The sequence below is a fragment of the Prunus dulcis genome, chromosome 1 (assembly GCF_902201215.1).
Source record: "Prunus dulcis chromosome 1, ALMONDv2, whole genome shotgun sequence".
Lineage (NCBI taxonomy): Eukaryota > Viridiplantae > Streptophyta > Magnoliopsida > Rosales > Rosaceae > Prunus > Prunus dulcis.
The window spans coordinates 41,616,035-41,633,121 of NC_047650.1; the positions used below are offsets into that span (position 1 = coordinate 41,616,035).

Genomic DNA, 17,087 nt, shown 5'->3' on the forward strand with positions numbered 1-17,087 from the left:
AAAACTCCGTTAGTTTGCTGACGTGATATATATGTATATCACAAAACATCCTTGAGGTTCACACATCTATCACAAATGGTCCTTATGAAATTTTTTAATTTTTTAAATTTAAAATTCATAAAATTTTTGTTTTCTTTTTAAAATTTTATGAATTATAATTATTGTAAAAAATATATTAAATTTTAAATACATGTGACACTATATTATTGTAGATGTTGGCTCCATATATATGCCACATCAACAAACTAATGAAGTTTTTAAAAAATAATTTAAAATTCATAAAATTTAAAAATGAAAAAAACTAAAGGTTTAGGGTTCATAAATGGTCCTCAAGATTAAAATCCTTCTATAAATGATTTTAAAAAGAAAACCAAAATTTTATGAATTTAAATTAAAAATTAAAAAAAATTCATAGGGACCATTTGTGATAAGTGTGTAAACCTCAGGGATGTTTTGTGATATATATGTATGCCACGTCAGCAAACTAACAGAGTTTTTGACAGAACCTAACGGCATGGACCATTTGTGATTGCACATACTAACCTTGAGGACCATAAGTGACATAAAAAAACATTGAGGATGCAATCTGATAGTTTCGGTAAAGATTAAGGACATTTTATGATAATAAACCATTTTATTTTATTACGAGTATTGCCGCTTAAAGAAAGAATATTCAGTAATCTAAATCCCACTTGTTCCGCTGCGGCTATACTCGTAAAAAGTATATTTTTCAGGTGGGATTAGAATATTTTTCAATTCAGGCTTTGGCGGTGTGTCGTCTGGGAAATTTGGAGTCCGATTTTCCTGTTACCAAAGTTCCTGTGCCCCCATGTTTCCTCCCTAGTTTTGTGACATGTGTACTATAACTTAACAGGAGTTTAACTTTGTTAACTCTCTTTTAGCATTTTTTTTTCTTTAATTAAAAGAATTAAAATATATTATATTAGAATACACGTTTGACAAAAACACTTTGCACGCCGTTTCATCTTCTACGCTACACGTCAACCCCTACATCTTCTCTGCACTGCAAAACTCAGCCACTTCATCTTCTCTACTCTACGAAACTCAGCCCCTGCATATGGTTTTCTAGTTTGCATGTTGGTTGCTAGTTCATCAGGTAAACATGCTATGCTCTTCATGTTTTTTTCTTCTGCTTTTTGATTGCTGTTTTTTAGCATCGTATGAAAAACTTATAAACATATAACTTGCGAGAATCATATACGTAATATGCAATTCATTTGAATCAAATTCATTTGGTTTCAATTTTGTGATGACTTTTCATTTCCATCTACAGTAACAACGAATACAAAATACATTGATTTTTCTTTTCATGATTTTTCAGATAGTTTGTATTTTGGTTTTCATCTACGTCCATTTTCTAGTTTCATCAATAACTAATATGAACATATGATTGTATAGTACTTAGCTCTATTTAATTTTTATTGAATCAATTGTAATTTTTTATTATTATGGAAGATATTTTAGATGTATAAATTTTGTTTGATTCAATTTTTGAAGGATATGAATATGGAAAATAATTGCATGGAAGATGGAGAAGGTGAAACAAGCACTGGCTTGAACATTTCAGAAGGTGAAAGCAACAAAAAGTCATCCCAAGCTATGAAAGGTAATGAAAAAATAGATTTGGTTTGATCTAGCATTCGAAAACAACTAATTCCTGTGATTGGGATGGAGTTTGAGACAGAAGACTTAGCATTTAAATTTTATAATGCATATGCATACAATATTGGTTTTAGTATTAGAAGAAGTAGCTGTCACAAATTCAAAAGTGGCCAATTGAGAGACAGGCTTTTTGTTTGCTTTGCTGAAGGTAAGCGTGAAATTGATAAGCGTGTTTCTAATGTGAAATATCATCGTGCTGAGACAAGATGTGGATGCTTAGCAAGGATGAAAATTGGTTGTCATTTGAATGATAAGTATCGTGTCATAGAATTTGTTTCTGAGCATAACCATGTGACTACAAGTCCGTCTAAGACTCATTTGTTTAGGTCTCATAGGAAGATCACTCTTGCACAAATAGCTGAAGTTGATATGGCTGATAGTTCAGGAATTGCTCCCAAAGCAGCTCTTGAATTTTTAAGTAGACAAGCTGGTGGTCGGGAAAGTCTTGGATTTATTCCTGATGATTACAAGAACTACTTGCATTCAAAACGAACAAGAGAAATGAAGTTAGGAGATACAGGTGGTGTGTTAGAGTATCTGCAACAAATGCAATTGACTGATCCTAATTTTTTTTATGCTATACAAGTGGATGAAGATGATTTGATCACTAATATTTTTTGGGATGATGCGAGGATGATGGTAGATTATGATTATTTTGGTGATGTAGTATGTTTTGATACTACCTATAGAAAAAATAAAGAAGGAAGACCTTTTGCAATGTTTGTTGGTGTCAATCACCATAAGCAAACTATTATATTTGGTGCTGCACTATTATATGATGAGACAATTCAAACTTTTACGTGGTTGTTTGATACTTTTGTGAAGGCTATGTCTGGAAAAAAGCCAAAGAGCATTCTTACAGACCAAGATGCAGCAATGTCTGCAGCATTAGCTTTAAAATGGCCAGAAACATCTCATCGTTTATGTATTTGGCACATATATCAGAATGCAGCCAAACACCTTAGCGGTGTTTTTGAGAAGTTCAAAGATTTCAGCAAAGATTTTAGTAGTTGCATGTATGATTATGAGGATGAAGATGCTTTTCTAAATGCTTGCAATAGTATGCTTGAAAAATATACTCTCGTGGGCAATGATTGGTTGAGTTGCTTGTTTAAAATAAGGGAGAAATGGGCGTTAATTTATGGGCGACAAACTTTTTGTGCAGATATTACTACTACCCAGCAGAGTTGATTCAATATGTGTTGATTCAATATGTGTTCCTACTACGAAAGCTGTTCCAGCACCTCCATCAGAAATTTCACAGGTATTGTATAAATTCATTATTAATTTCATCTTTATTTGTTTATTACCCTGTAGCTTCATTGTATTTTCCCAGTATTGGTTGAACCCAAAAAATTGTAGGAACTTGTTGCCGTCAATAATTTAAACATGGAATTTCCAGTTAGCATGGTCAACTTATTGTAGGTACTTCATTGCATTTAGTTAAAACTTTTCTTAATTGTAATTTTGTACTTGATTGAGTATATTTCACTGTTTTGACATATATATATTGTATGAGTGTAGGCACAATCACCATTGGAAGGAGAATTTGGGTTGTTTAGCTCTCAATTCACAGGTCCCGGGGCCAAAAGTTCTAGTGTTGAAGTAGATCCACCTTTTCAATTGACAAGAGTCACCAAGCGTCATAATGTTGAATTTGGGTTGTTTAGCTCTCAATTGTTGACAAGGGTTCCATAATTTGTTACAACTCTGTTTTGATTTAGAACAAGTTTGTTATGTTTGTCCTGTCTTGGCATTTGAACTTATTCTGATATTTGGCATCTCTGCCTTCTTAAGGTGTTGAAGTATTACATTCAATGTAAATATTACTTGCATTTCAAGCCACGAAGTCATTTATCATGATGCATACTTTCCAGTAAGCTCTCTCCATGTCAGAACATGATGAAGAATGCACAATGATGTTAATAATGCAGAACCTCATACAAACTTCATAGAATTTTGGGTCATATAAAAAAGATTTTTGGGGAAAAATAATACATAATTTTTCATAGTATAGGATTTCCTTCCCATCACTATGAACCTCAGCAATGGTTGGTTCTCAATGTTCACTTCCTGCCTACCATGCCCACCTTCACTACTTTGACTACCGCTAGAACCTTTTTCACTAGAATTTGATCCCTTCTTCTTTGCACCTTTTTCACTAGAACATCATCTGGGCTGTGAGCTTCCTCTTTGTTAACTTTTGGCCTGTAGAAGAAGAATATTTCCCAGCTCTCTTGCCATTTCATTTGTCACAAACAAACCAACATGAAATGAACACGTACCAACAGTTTTTGGTACAACCTAACCATATAATCCAATCACAATTCTACCTGCAAATGTAAAAGTGAAAATAGAAGTTATAGATACTGATATTAGATGCATGCCACTATACTCTTACAGAAGCTGCAAGCATCATTACTCAAAGAATAAACCACTTCAAATAGAAGTCAGATGTCAACCACCAAAGATCCCTCACTACCCGCACCCACCTACACTTACATTTTGGTATCTGTTTTAAGCAAACCTGCACATTGTATCTGGAAATTACAAATCTCACATTAGGCTAGATAACAAAACCCACAACTAGTAACAATGTTTCAAGAAACAAAATGCTTAAATATGAAATGTATTATGACAATGAAAATAGCTAGACTCATAGACATGAGCTACATAGGCAAGCACTCTCGATATATAACATAATAATAGCATTTACACAGTTTGACCAACACACAAGGCTCCATTCATAAGCAGTTGTTCAACATTTAGGACAGCATCCCCATCTAACCACCACTCTTAACCATTTCACCATTTAACATATTCCAAATTATTAGTACCCAATAAAGCATTCATTAAATAGTGTATCTGTGGACAAACAATAAAGCATTCATCCCTATGTATATAAGGGTGATTAGCTTTTGATACACACCCCAAAAACGTCTTTGTACACCCAAAAATTCCCAGAATTGCCTTTGTAGCCAAGTGTCCAGAGACATAGCTTGAAAATAGGATCAATTTAAAAGGCAAGATGGGAATTAACTTATGATGAACCAAAATGCTGGAGGTATGCTTCAGCCAAATCAACCTTCTTCCTTCTCTTTTTCTTGAATTTTTTTTTGAAACCAAATGAATTGCATAATTGGTATATAATTATCACAAAATTAATCTTTTAAAAGCTTCTTGTACGTTGGCTCCAACACCAGCAACCAAAAAGGGGGGAAAAATTATGAAGTAGAGCCTGGCTCACCTCACAAACCAGTGGCCAACGAGCGAAATATATGCAGGGGCTGAGTTTTCGTAATTATATACCCATTACGCAATTCATTTGATAATTATATAACCAAGATGAAGCGGCTGAGTTTTTCATACGATGCTCAAAACCCAGCAATCAAAAAGCACAAGAAAAAACAATGAAGAGCAGAGGGTGCTTACCTGATGAACCAGCAGCCACCGAGTGAACTAGAAAAACAAACCATATGAAGGGGCTGAGTTTCGTAGAGCAGAGAAGATGAAGTGGCTGAGTTTTGCGGTGCAGAGAAGATGTAGGTGTTGATAGCGTAGAAGATGAAACGGAGTGCAAAGTGTTTTTGTCAAACGTGTATTTTAATATAATATATTTTAATTAAACAGAGTTAACACAGTTAAACTCCTGTTAAGTTAGAGTCCACATGTCACAAAACTAGGGTGGAAACATGGGGGCACAGGGACTTTGGTAACAGGAAAATCAGACTCGGAAATTTGGCACTCCCGAACTTTGCAGGCAGCTCATCAAGCTGCTGGGGGCACACTGATAAGAGAGAGTCCAGCGACAGAAAATGGAAATGGAAATTGAAGCAGAAGAAGAGCAAGCCCCGATGGAGCCGCCCAAAATTCACCGCCTAGACGATTCTGTTGTGAACCGAATCGCCGCCGGCGAGGTTATCCAACGCCCTGTCTCCGCCGTCAAAGAGCTCGTTGAGAACAGTCTCGACGCCTGCTCCTCCTCCATAAACGTCGTCGTCAAGGACGGCGGCCTCAAGCTCATCCAAGTCTCCGATGACGGCCACGGCATCCGCGTTAGTCTTCTCACTGCTTCTTCTCTTTCTCACATTTTCTGCTTGGTTCTCGGGAATCTTTTTCTTTTCATTTTTTTTTTCATAAATATTTCAGAGTTTCTCCTGCTTCATTACGAATTAACGATTTTCTTTTACTCCAGTATGAGGACTTGCCCATACTCTGTGAGCGGCACACGACGTCGAAATTGTCGACGTTTGAGGATTTGCAATCGATAAAGTCGATGGGGTTTAGAGGAGAAGCACTTGCGAGCATGACTTATGTAGCTCATGTTACTGTGACAACGATTACCAAGGGCCAGTTGCATGGTTATAGGTATGTGCATTACCTGTTTGATGAAATGACTGGCTAGTAATTTGTTAGGTTGCGGACAAAATATATGTTCACAGGTAGAAATGGAAATGGCATAGCCTTTTGAGTTTTCCATATAATGATTGAATTTTTAAAGTTATAATTTCGTGGGTTCAGGGTATCTTATAAAGATGGAGTCATGGAGCACGAACCAAAGGCGTGCGCTACTGTAAAAGGAACTCAGATAATGGTATGGAAAACATTTGGGGTTGGGTTTTCTGTAGTCTCTCATTTTTCGAAATCAGAGCAGTTTATAAGTTCCGACTGTGAAACTCATACACCGATTGCCTTAAACGAAAGAAAAACAAGTGGTCATTTTGCTGGTCATTAAATGTTTGGCCCATGTGGTTTAATGGGATAAAATTACTTTTTATATTTTGGTGCAATGGGATGAAATTAGCTTTACTTGTGAATTAAGCGGTCGTGTGTTGTCAGGTTGAAAATTTATTCTATAACATGACTGCTCGGAGGAAGACACTGCAAAATTCTGCTGATGATTATTCAAAGATTGTAGATGTGTTAAGCCGGTTTGCCATTCATCATATGAATGTTAGCTTCTCCTGCAGAAAAGTAGGTTTCCATTTCACCAACTAATGAAAGTTTTCTTTCTTACTTCACTTATCGTTTGCATGGCTAGAACTTACTCCAAAATCACGATTAAAGCTTTTTGAGCTGCTATTATTATCAGCATGGAGCTGCTAGAGCAGATGTTAATTCTGTTGCCACAATATCAAGGATTGATGCAATTCGTTCAGTTTATGGGGTGTCAGTTGCTCGCTGTCTGATGAAGGTAGAAGCTTTGGATAAAGATCCTTCTAGCTCAGTTTTCCAGATGGAGGGGTTTATCTCCAATTCCAATTATGTAGCGAAGAAGATAACCATGGTGCTTTTTATAAATGGTATGAACTATTCGTGCAGTGCCATATCAAGACAAGAAACTTCCAATGTCAAAATTATCAAATTTACAAACTAAAACCAGAAAGGTTTTTGTAGAATTACATTGTATTAAGTTGGGTCAGATTGGGTAAACCAGCTCATTAAACCAAATTCAAACACATGGTTTCCAATGCTAATGTTGCAAACTGAAAGTGAGCTGAGCTCTAAGACTCAAACCAACATTCATCCCTACTATTTCCTTATTCAGCAAATTGTTTTCTGGGACTTCTCTCTAGATGATAACCTATTATATTTCTCTTTCTAAATTTGAGCCCAAGTGGCAAAGAGTTTATTGAATGTCCTTGAGGGATTATTTATTATTATTAGTTTTTGTAATTTCCATTTTTCTTTTAGCTGTGGAAGAAGGAGTTTAGTCGGTTGGGTGGCAGTGTCTCAGGTCATAAGACAAAGATGGTTATGTGTTAATGCTTCCATTGCTAAAAAAGATTTTCAGGTCTTTGCTTTTTTACTTGAAAATATGACCTTTCACCCTTCTTGACCTGATAGGATGAGATGGTGGTTAGATTGACATAGGGAATTTTCTCATAGATGTCATATCAGGGTTATGAGATACTCCATCTCTTTGTTTTTTTATAACCATCTTCTTGGATTTGGAAGGTTAACATGCCTTCTAAGGTGTATGTTTGCGATATGCACTTAAGTCCATAAAAACTAGATGAACCTATTAGATTTTGTAAAAGAAGCAATATCTGATTCTGGAAGTTAAAGACCATGTATGTTCAGTCAATTTGATATTCTACTCTCGAGCTTTCCTAGTCTTGTAATGCGTAGTAGTTAAATACAAGTAAACAGCTTAATCAACAAACCAGGAAAAGGGACAAAGCAAGACTTGTTTAAGCTTCAGCCGTTGGGATATTCTGTGCTGGAGCTTGACTAGTCTCTTCTCTGAAAAGAGAAAATTAGAGCTTGGAGACAGATGTAGTGCGCTTTTAACAAACATCCCTGAAATTAAATCAGCCAAAATCAGAAGCTGTTTAGCGATCTTATTATCTTGATGAGGATTTCAGTGTTTGTTAGACAACATGTTAGTCTAATTATTCAATCACAGTTAGATGGCTACATGGTTTATGATTTGGATGATTGTTTGTGAGGATGATCCTTGGATAGGACCTAAAAATTGGACTGCTCAAATATTCTTGTATATATTTACATATATGCAAAATGTATAATACATATATGTGGTAGGTTTTGTCATTTGTATGTGAAAATTAACTAGGGACTACCTAATTTACTTTCTTTATTACTTTATTTATAAGCCAGAAGGTCTATTATGCGATTTTTACCTTTTAAGTCCACCAATAATTATGTTTTCTTGTTCGTTTTTGTTTTGTTTTTTGACTTATATTTATATTCTATTTTATTTCAAAAGTACAGACAGATTGGTGGATTGTACTGCATTGAAGAGAGCTCTAGAAATTGTTTATGCTGCAACATTGCCAAAAGCATCAAAACCCTTCATATACATGGCAATTATATTACCACCTGAACATGTTGATGTCAACGTTCACCCAACAAAGAGAGAGGTATGCATTAGTTTTAGGTTTGTGATTTTTAAATCCTGGTTTCTGATATATATATATATATATATATATATATTTTATACCAAGCAAAATAGGCTCAATTGTTGGTAAGGGCATCACATCAAAAACTTCATATCTATGTAAGGCATTTGAGATGTAAAATTGAATTTTACATCCGAACCATTGCTTCACTTAATTTCCATAAAATATATATCTATTGGATTTTCCATAATTGAAGTGGCAACAAGACTTGGAGATGTCATTGTAAGACCATTTCAAGTATCCTGTTCTGTAAAGTCCAAACTTGGTTTCTGTCTAATATTCTGTAAACAAGTAACTTTTCTGTCTGTCAGTGCTTGGATCATGTGTTGCATACGGACATCTCATTAACCAGCTTCTGCCTATCCACAAGGGCTTTACTGGCTATTCCTTTTTAACAAACACCTTATAGTCCTGTATGAAAAATACTAGGAGATAGCGGAACACCCTGAGATTTTCCTGCTTCTTATTTATTTATATATCATCTATTATTTGAACAGCTGGTGTAGAAAGTTCTTACTAACCTCTATAATACCAAATATATCTGCATTCTTATTGAAAAAGAAACTCTTTTGATATGCAGGTAAGCCTTCTGAATCAGGAAATTATCATTGAAAAGATACAGTCGGTGGTTGAATCAAGGTTGAGAAGCTCCAATGAGACACAAACATTTCAGGAACAGGTATTGTTAGCAAAAGCTGCTGATGGTTTCCAGTATGTGGAGAAAGATATCTGTTTCTTAGAAGTTGGTAAAAATTTTGTAGTCTTTGCCCCTCCTTTTCTAAGTATATGTGTGTGTATATATATATATATACACACACTAGAAGCATCATAAACATTCCATGCATGTTCTATATGAATTTATAGGAAGTTACAGTAGGCGAGAGAAGGTTAGTTAGTTAAAGATCGAATAATGTTAATTACCATAACAACCTTAATTTTTAGTTTAATTTTTTAAAATGTTTAATGAAATAATAATGACAAAATTGATACTTACCTTATCGTGGTTGACAATGAGTCTTCTCTTATTAAATGTAGTTATATATATTACCATGGTTGACAAAGAGCCTTCTCTTAATAATAGTATTTAGGCAAAAAGTCACTTTTGGTCCCTGTAATTTATCACTTTTACCACTTAGGTCCATGTGGTTTCAATTTGATCAATTTTGTCCATGTAGTTTGAATTCCAAGCAATTCAAGGACAATCCCTAATTTCTGTCAAATTAAGAGGGCATTTCGGTCCAATCTTGCAGCCCCTCCCCAACCACCTGATCCCATCCCTCCTCCTAACTCAACCTACTCCCCACCCTCTAGCCACGACCCAACCACCCCGACAACAACCTTATCCCTTCCCTCCCCCTTCCGACCCAACATCCTCCACCACCACCTTTTTCCTCACTCGTATCAAACTCCAAACCTAATTCCATGCATTCCCCTAAACCTCTCCTCATGAATCCAAATTTCCAAAAACAAAGCCAGACTTTAAGACTAAAAAGTGACAATTGTTTATTCAAGATTGGAGGTAATGGACTTTGAGACTCGAAAGCATAAGAAAAGCTACATAGGGGCTGCTGGGTTGGCTGTGGAGTGGTTGGGGAGGTGATGCAAGATTGGACCGAAATGCCGCTCTTAATTTGACAAAAATTGGGGATTGTCCTTGAATTGCTTGAAATTCTAACTACAAGGACAAAATAGATCAAATTGAAACAACAGGGACCAAAAATGACTTTTAGCCTTGTATTTATATACATTTGTATGTAAATGCATATGTACAGAATTCCTCAGCGCAGAGGATGGAGTTTGTATCGATAATGTTGTTAATGTATTGATAACACGTTGATACGTTTTGCTATTGACTTGTTATAGACACCTTATCGACACCACCTTCACTTTAACAGACCTTTAAAGGATGGGCGTCCAGCAGAGAGGGGACTGTACATATGTACATATACAATTTTTCTATGATGCAGTTAACCATAAGTCTGGGTCACCATTTTTTGCCTTGCTGGTTGACCTCCACTGTACATGCCGATCAAGCGGCAGTTAGACTTAAGACTTAGATAAGATTAGAAAAGTCAGTGAAATAGACAGCTGAAATTGCCAAAATTAAAAATACGGGACAATATTGGAAAATGACTTAATCTTGTGATGGTTTCAGTTAAAGATGCTTGCTGTGGTGAATAATTTTTTTTTCCCTCATATGAAATGCATGTTGGTTTGTGAAGCCAATGGATGCCTCGATAAATACTTGGAAGCTTTGTATGGCTTACTTTTGTATGTTTTTCCTTACTAAACAATGTATACTAGAAACCAGCCCGGTTGCTTCATGGAAATTCTTGTTTTCTACATATAGAGGGAATCTGCATTTATTCTTTTATATCTGTTTTCCCACTCTAACCAGGCATGTGGTGCTTTCAGTTTGGCACCATTTCTGGAGCCCTATCTTCAAATGAGTACTGCTCTATAAATTGTTCATTTTCTTGGCATCTTTTGTCTCATTGACATTACAGGCAGTCAAACCAACTCCATCCTGCCAAATGGTTTCAAGCAATGATTCAAATCGGAACCCCTCACCATCTGGTAAGTCCAAATTCCTTACTTTAGTAGATTGTGTTCAAAGTTCATATCTTTTGTTGGTTTCATAATCTTGGCATATTCAATTAACAGCATATATGGTATAGTTCTGAATTCTGAAATGTTTATTAGTGTTGTATTTTTAGCAGGGTCAAAATTACAAAAGGTACCAGTGCATAAAATGGTTAGAACAGATTCATCGGATCCTGCTGGAAGGTTGCATGTTTACTTGCAACCAGAATCTTGTGGCCATCTTGAAAGGAATACTAGCTTGACTGCTATTAGGTAGGATTCTTACATAGTCCTTGAACAGTCAGTTTAATATCTTGTACTGGCTCAGTTGTTAAGCCGCACCTTGCGATGTTGTTCCACTTGTGTTATGTGTGCTAAGACAGTTACTATTGAGCATTGCGAGAATTAGATTATCTTATTAGCATACTTCATTCTGTCCACCCTTTTCTTTTACCTCCTTTTTGTCCTATTGTTTTTTGTAACTTTCCAATTTTGAGAATGGGTCAGTTCTTCCCTCTTGAGCCTTCAGAGGGGTGGATGATTTTGCTTGTAGAGCAGAAGATGGGAGGAACTCTTGTCTTTGTTTCAGCTGAGGGGTAGCGTGATATGTTGACATTGCCATAGAAACTTAGCTACCAGAGACTGATTCTGAGAAATAGGGTGGCAAATGTGTGAAGTTAGTTCTAATTTTACTTCAATTTTTGGGACACGGGGGAGGGGGGTCTGTTGCTCTTTGTTGTCATTCTCGTTTTACTGGGTGAAAATGTTATGAGAGCGATTGGAAGGGGATAATATTATTTTTAATGTCTGTTTTTTTTTTGGGTATCTGAATGTGCTTTCTTATTAATGTAAGATAATCTGGGTTTGTTCTATCCTCTCCAAATATTCTTAATTTTTTCCCCATTATGTTCCCAAAGAAATTTGATATTCAATCCATTAATTAACTGATTTATAATCTGTGGATTTACTTGTGTTTGTATGTAAAATTTGAAATGATAGATCTTCTGTTAGACAAAGAAGAAATCCGAAGGAAACTGCTGATCTGACCAGCCTTCAGGAGCTTATAGATGAAATTGATCGCAATTGTCATTCTGGTCAGTTTGCAACCAAATTAATTGATCTGTTCTATGGTGGATACTTTCTTTTGGTAGCTAAAAGTAGCTGATGCTTTATGGTTTTCGTTTGTAGGTCTTCTGGACATTGTGAGACACTGCACCTATATTGGAATGGCAGATGATGTCTTTGCGTTGCTTCAGCATGATACTCATCTTTACCTTGCAAATGTAGTGAACTTGAGGTAATCATCCTGTAGCTTAAATATATTATACACAAATGGTTCTTGTAGTTTACCTCATAAGTCAAGGTAAAGCCCTTTGTTTTGCTTTTGGTAAGTATCCTCTGTGGTCTATATCCATTACCAAACTTAGTAAATCGCCATATTTCTGTTATTTGTGCAGGGGTATTATGGTCATTTTGTCAAGGGATGTTGATAAACTTAAAATGAGCTCTAATTAGTGGTGTGCACAACCAATTGGATAGCTTACCGAAAATAATTTACCCTAGATAGTATTCCATTGGTAAAAAAAACCAAATTTCATTCCTGCACTAGTCGCTGACGTGCCCAGTGTGCAAAATATGGATGTCTGTTTCAATTTCGTGACAGTACAGAATAACCAACCTGATTCTCCTCTCCCCCTAAGGTACAAACGATCTCGTTGTGACCGTGAAGCACATCTGCAGATGCATATTCTCCCAGAACAGGGTTTTAACTTTGAAGACCCAAAATAGAGGAAAAATAGGAGATGGCCATGTCAAAATGGGGCCAGTCACATCTATTTATTTATATTATAAGTATTTACTTGACCAACAAAAAAACCGCTGGAGGTAAAACAATAATAATAAAGCTGAAATGCTAAATGATAAGGGGTCTTCTCTTCAATTGTTGTCTGCTTTTATAGATCTTCTATGAAGAATCTTTGAAGACAAGGGATTGATATAGAATTAGATTTGGTGTTTCCATGTGGGTGTCGTTGTTTAAACCCTTTAAAGATGTTTCTTTCAGTGTCATTCATCTTGAATGGTCTGCAGTTCTGTTAAAGGTGTGGCTGCATGCATCTTTTTTTTGGATGTGGCCTAATAGTGCCTTTTTCTTTCTTTCTTTTGTTTTTCGGTTACAGGTGTTTGTTTTATGTGGACTTTGTACTTTGCATCCCTCTTTCAATGAATTTTTGGTCCTATGGTTTTTCATGATCAGTTCACTTATATCTATTTCTCAATGAAATTTCAGCAAAGAGCTCATGTACCAGCAAGTTCTGCGTCGGTTTGCCCATTTTAATGCTATACAAATAAGTGAGCCAGCCCCAGTGAAGGAGTTGATCGTGTTGGCACTAAAAGAGGGCAATTTAGATCCAGAATGCAGTGAGAATGTTGAGCTGAACGAGAAGATTGCAGAGGTAATTTACTTGCTTTCTTGAATTTGATTCCCTTAATTTTAAAAAAAATCATATTTATGTCTCTTTTGAGGAAATTCAGAACCCCTCCCTCCTAATCATAGGGAAGTTTCTTATTAAACCCTTCTTTAATAATCCATTACTTGCTAACAGATTTGACTTGCAGTACAGTTGCATGTGATTTTCATGGCCAAAATAGTAATAAGCCTATAAATTAATAAATTAATTAAAAATAAAACAGAGAAAAACAAGATAACCCCACCACCATTAGAGCAGGGACTCAAGTATCGACGTACACGTTTTAAGAGAATGCAGACATCTTACCCCTGGCTGCAGTTCAGCCTTGGATGCAGTTCAATGATGAGAACTTTCCAATCTTAGGCCCTTCTTCAAGCATAATATCATATCCCAAACTCGTGGGTCTGAAAATGATTGGGCAAATGTCCAAGCCTCCTGGACTGAGCAGTGCCTCAATATAATAGGGAGGAAGCCATAATAGGGGTTTAATTTTCTGATTCCAGATCCACTAGCTCAGGATATTAACATAAGAGACCCTACGGAGCAACAAAACAAAGAATCAATCTTTAGTCTTTTCCTTCGCCACTGCCAAGTCCTCACTGCACCAATTCCTCAACTTGCACAAAAACTGTTATAGAGCGAGCATCACTTACGATCATAGCTTAGTAGTGGTAGGGTAACTACCCCTCAACCATCAACTAGGCGTGAAAATGTTAAATATTAGTGTTGATGGGAATATTTTTCATATATAATAGTAGTACTTTTGAAAGTGTCTCTACATAAATCACATGAAAATGAAACCCAAGCAGTGAACTAGTCCACTGCTGGTCTGCAAAGGCTTATTTGAAATCAAGCGTAATCGCAGAACAAGATTAGAAAGAACTTATCATCATTACAATTAAAACTGTTGTACAAGTGATGAGAATTTAATATAATGGGACCCACTTAGTAATAACTTTTGACCTTGGATAAAGTAATTGTAACTTGTATGTAATTAATTGTGATAGTAGTTGTATTTTTATTTATTGAAGGAAAATGTTCCCTTTACTAACCACCTGCATGCTGACTGCTTCATTGTGAAGGAAGAGATCACAGACTGGAGAATTGCCCTCTAATATTTTTTAAGGTGTTTGTTCCTGGTGGACTTGCGCCTTCTCTACACTCTTAAAGAAAATTCTTTTCCTTAGAATTGAGATAGTAACAGACTGAAGTTCAAAATATTAATGAGCAGATCTCCTCTTGTTTACCGCTAGATCTATTGATTCTTTGATTCTCATTATTAATCTATGGCTGTATTAATCCCATCAGCTGGGTTCAACATTTGAAGTTTTCTCCAATTTGCAGTAGTTTAGGGTCAATTCTCGTCTTAAATAGCTGAGTTTTGTTTTTACTATATTATAGTGATGCTTCTGCAGATGAACATGGAACTACTCAAGCAAAAGGCTGATATGATAGAGGAGTACTTTTGCATTCATATAGATAAAGATGGAAATTTGTCTAGGCTTCCAGTTATACTTGATCAATACACACCTGACATGGATCGTGTCCCTGAATTTGTGCTTTGTTTGGGCAACGACGTAAGTTATTTTTTATTTTCTTAGTTATCAAGATTTTCCCATATTTATAACCATATTAGTTTGTGTGGTGATTCTGACGCCTTATACTTTGGAAGACAACAACAATACACACTTCTGATGAAANAACATCCCTATTAAATTCAAAATAGATTGGCGGTAGGTGGAGAGGATCAATATTTTCCGTATGGGACGCTAAATACTTAATTCGGGGGTTTATATAATTGCTCTCAACTGCCTCTTAATATGTTACAGATTGAATCAAACTCGTGGGTTGATTAATATTTGGTGACATGGAGTATGTTGATGCTCTTTTTGGGAGGTCAACTTAGAGAGAAGTGGGTTGTCTTCAGCAGGGGAGAAGGTGAGGACCTTCGGCAAGGGAAGAGCTGCTTCGGACACCAGTATGGTGCCGGCTGAAGGCTCTCCGATGCTTAAGTCAGCTAAGAGTGGTAAATTGGCAGAGTAACAGTAAAAGTGAGAGAGAAGTTACCCTTTTTACTTGGATATTGTTCCCTATTTATAGGGAAGTAAAAGTGGGAGGTTTGCATAAAGTTTCGATGTGGGACTTTGTGCAAGTCGCTATGGTGGCGACACGTGTCCTGGAGATTTGGTTCAGCAGTTTGGGAGCTTTGGTAGGTGTCTGGCACCTCGGAAGAGTGTCTTCCTTCGGCAAGGGAGAAGGCTTGTCTGCCTTGGTGTTAGTCGTTTTGAGGTTGGATATGCTCGGTTGATTATGATGTAAACAAAGTAGTAAGAGTAAAACTGGATTAGACAAGCCGATGAATTGTGTTGATTTGTGCCAATAAATTTGGAGACCCAGACATACTGAGAAGAGGGTAAAGAGCCTAATAATTTTTGCCACCAAAAAAAAAAAAAAAAAAAAAAAAAAAAAAAAAAAGCCTTCTGATTTTGAGATTTTTGTTCTCTACAATCTTTACCTCTTCAACTTGTACAAGACACACAGCTTCCATGAAAATGACCATATCTCTTCTCTTTTTTTATTATTAATTTAAGTTGAATTTTTTCGGTCATGTCATGATTAGAAATTAAATAAAACCAATTGATATTTGAATGATTTGATCCAGGAGTTCCGACCATAACCTGATTGGTTGGTATTGAATTTTTCAGAATGTTAATCATTCTTTTATGTGGCTTATTAGAAATTTTTTTTTTGGACATAATAATAGGATCACAATGATGCATTTATTAATCAAGGAGCTTTATTAAGAGTTCATGTGTAACAAAAGTTTCCTGCATTTTATGTGACTAACATGCTTCAGAATTGAGTGTTTATATTGATGTTCTTATCTTGGAGGGACATGTCAATTGTGAGGTTACTCTTGAGCATCCATTTTTCTTTGTTAAGTTAAAATGCAAAAGTATTTTCAATGTGACACACTGATGAGGAGACCATATAGCTGTCCTATTACTTTTGATATTCTCTATCTTTGCTGAGAAATGTAAATTTTTTGGCGCTTACTTTAATTTTCCGTTTATTTTTTAGGTTGACTGGGAGGAGGAAAAAAAATGCCTTCAAGTAATTTCAGCTGCACTTGGAAACTTCTATGCCATGCATCCTCCTATGTTGCCCAACCCATCTGGTGATGGCTTGCAATTTTACCAAAAGAGAAAACCTTTCAGGAATCCTGAAGAAAGACTTTCTTGCAGTACTGGTATGTCTGTTTGCAGCTGGATCTCCACATCTCTGTTTAAAGAGTCGTAATATATTGATTTCCTTTCAGTTTTATAAAGTGATTTTTAATTTTTAGAAGTTAGTTTGTGCATGATGAAAAAAAATGTTTTAACCTTCCATCAGATGTATTTAGAATTATTTAAGCACAGCTAGAGATATT

At 35.9% G+C, this 17,087-nt stretch overlaps 2 protein-coding genes and 1 long non-coding RNA gene across 10 annotated transcripts; 2 read left to right on the top strand and 1 right to left on the bottom strand.

Annotated features, from left to right (window-relative positions):
• The first annotated feature begins 718 nt into the window (after positions 1 to 718).
• LOC117615269 (DNA mismatch repair protein MLH1) lies at positions 719 to 17,080 on the top strand. 6 transcript variants are annotated; one of them, XM_034344324.1, is made up of 15 exons: positions 719 to 786; positions 5,420 to 5,738; positions 5,879 to 6,051; positions 6,205 to 6,277; positions 6,523 to 6,657; positions 6,776 to 6,986; positions 8,419 to 8,567; positions 9,187 to 9,285; positions 11,114 to 11,183; positions 11,324 to 11,462; positions 12,189 to 12,283; positions 12,378 to 12,486; positions 13,477 to 13,642; positions 15,073 to 15,234; positions 16,739 to 17,075. In XM_034344324.1, exons 2-15 carry the CDS (start codon positions 5,499 to 5,501, stop codon positions 16,955 to 16,957), a joined length of 2,040 nt encoding a protein of 679 aa, XP_034200215.1. In that variant the 5' UTR covers positions 719 to 786; positions 5,420 to 5,498; the 3' UTR covers positions 16,958 to 17,075. The 6 variants fall into 6 exon arrangements, with proteins under 6 accessions (XP_034200215.1, XP_034200214.1, XP_034200217.1 ...); XM_034344323.1 differs by lacking the exon at positions 719 to 786 and having other exon boundaries at positions 5,374 to 5,738; XM_034344326.1 differs by lacking the exon at positions 719 to 786 and having other exon boundaries at positions 5,374 to 5,738; positions 12,201 to 12,283.
• On the top strand, positions 993 to 3,381 carry LOC117620172 (protein FAR1-RELATED SEQUENCE 5-like). Its single transcript, XM_034350307.1, has 4 exons — positions 993 to 1,117; positions 1,519 to 2,766; positions 2,849 to 2,947; positions 3,208 to 3,381. The coding sequence occupies exons 2-4, from the start codon at positions 1,690 to 1,692 to the stop codon at positions 3,379 to 3,381; spliced, it is 1,350 nt and encodes a 449-aa protein (XP_034206198.1). The 5' UTR covers positions 993 to 1,117; positions 1,519 to 1,689.
• LOC117615270 lies at positions 3,606 to 5,245 on the bottom strand. 3 transcript variants are annotated; one of them, XR_004583982.1, is made up of 3 exons: positions 5,116 to 5,245; positions 4,186 to 4,210; positions 3,606 to 4,016 (listed from the first exon to the last, which is right to left on the bottom strand). It is a non-coding gene; the product is annotated as an uncharacterized LOC117615270 (long non-coding RNA). The 3 variants fall into 3 exon arrangements; XR_004583981.1 differs by having other exon boundaries at positions 4,176 to 4,210; XR_004583983.1 differs by lacking the exon at positions 4,186 to 4,210.
• Positions 17,081 to 17,087: the final 7 nt, after the last annotated feature.

Coding starts and splice junctions, on each gene's coding strand:
- LOC117620172 (XM_034350307.1), top strand. CDS start 1,690: ATGGAGTTTGAGACAGAAGACTTAGCATTTAAATTTTATAATGCATAT. Junction 2,767..2,848: donor TGCTTGAAAAATATACTCTC/GTGGGCAATGAT, acceptor CTTTTTGTGCAG/ATATTACTACTACCCAGCAG. Junction 2,948..3,207: donor CTCCATCAGAAATTTCACAG/GTATTGTATAAA, acceptor GTATGAGTGTAG/GCACAATCACCATTGGAAGG.
- LOC117615269 (XM_034344324.1), top strand. CDS start 5,499: ATGGAAATGGAAATTGAAGCAGAAGAAGAGCAAGCCCCGATGGAGCCG. Junction 6,052..6,204: donor GGCCAGTTGCATGGTTATAG/GTATGTGCATTA, acceptor TCGTGGGTTCAG/GGTATCTTATAAAGATGGAG. Junction 15,235..16,738: donor TGCTTTGTTTGGGCAACGAC/GTAAGTTATTTT, acceptor TTTATTTTTTAG/GTTGACTGGGAGGAGGAAAA.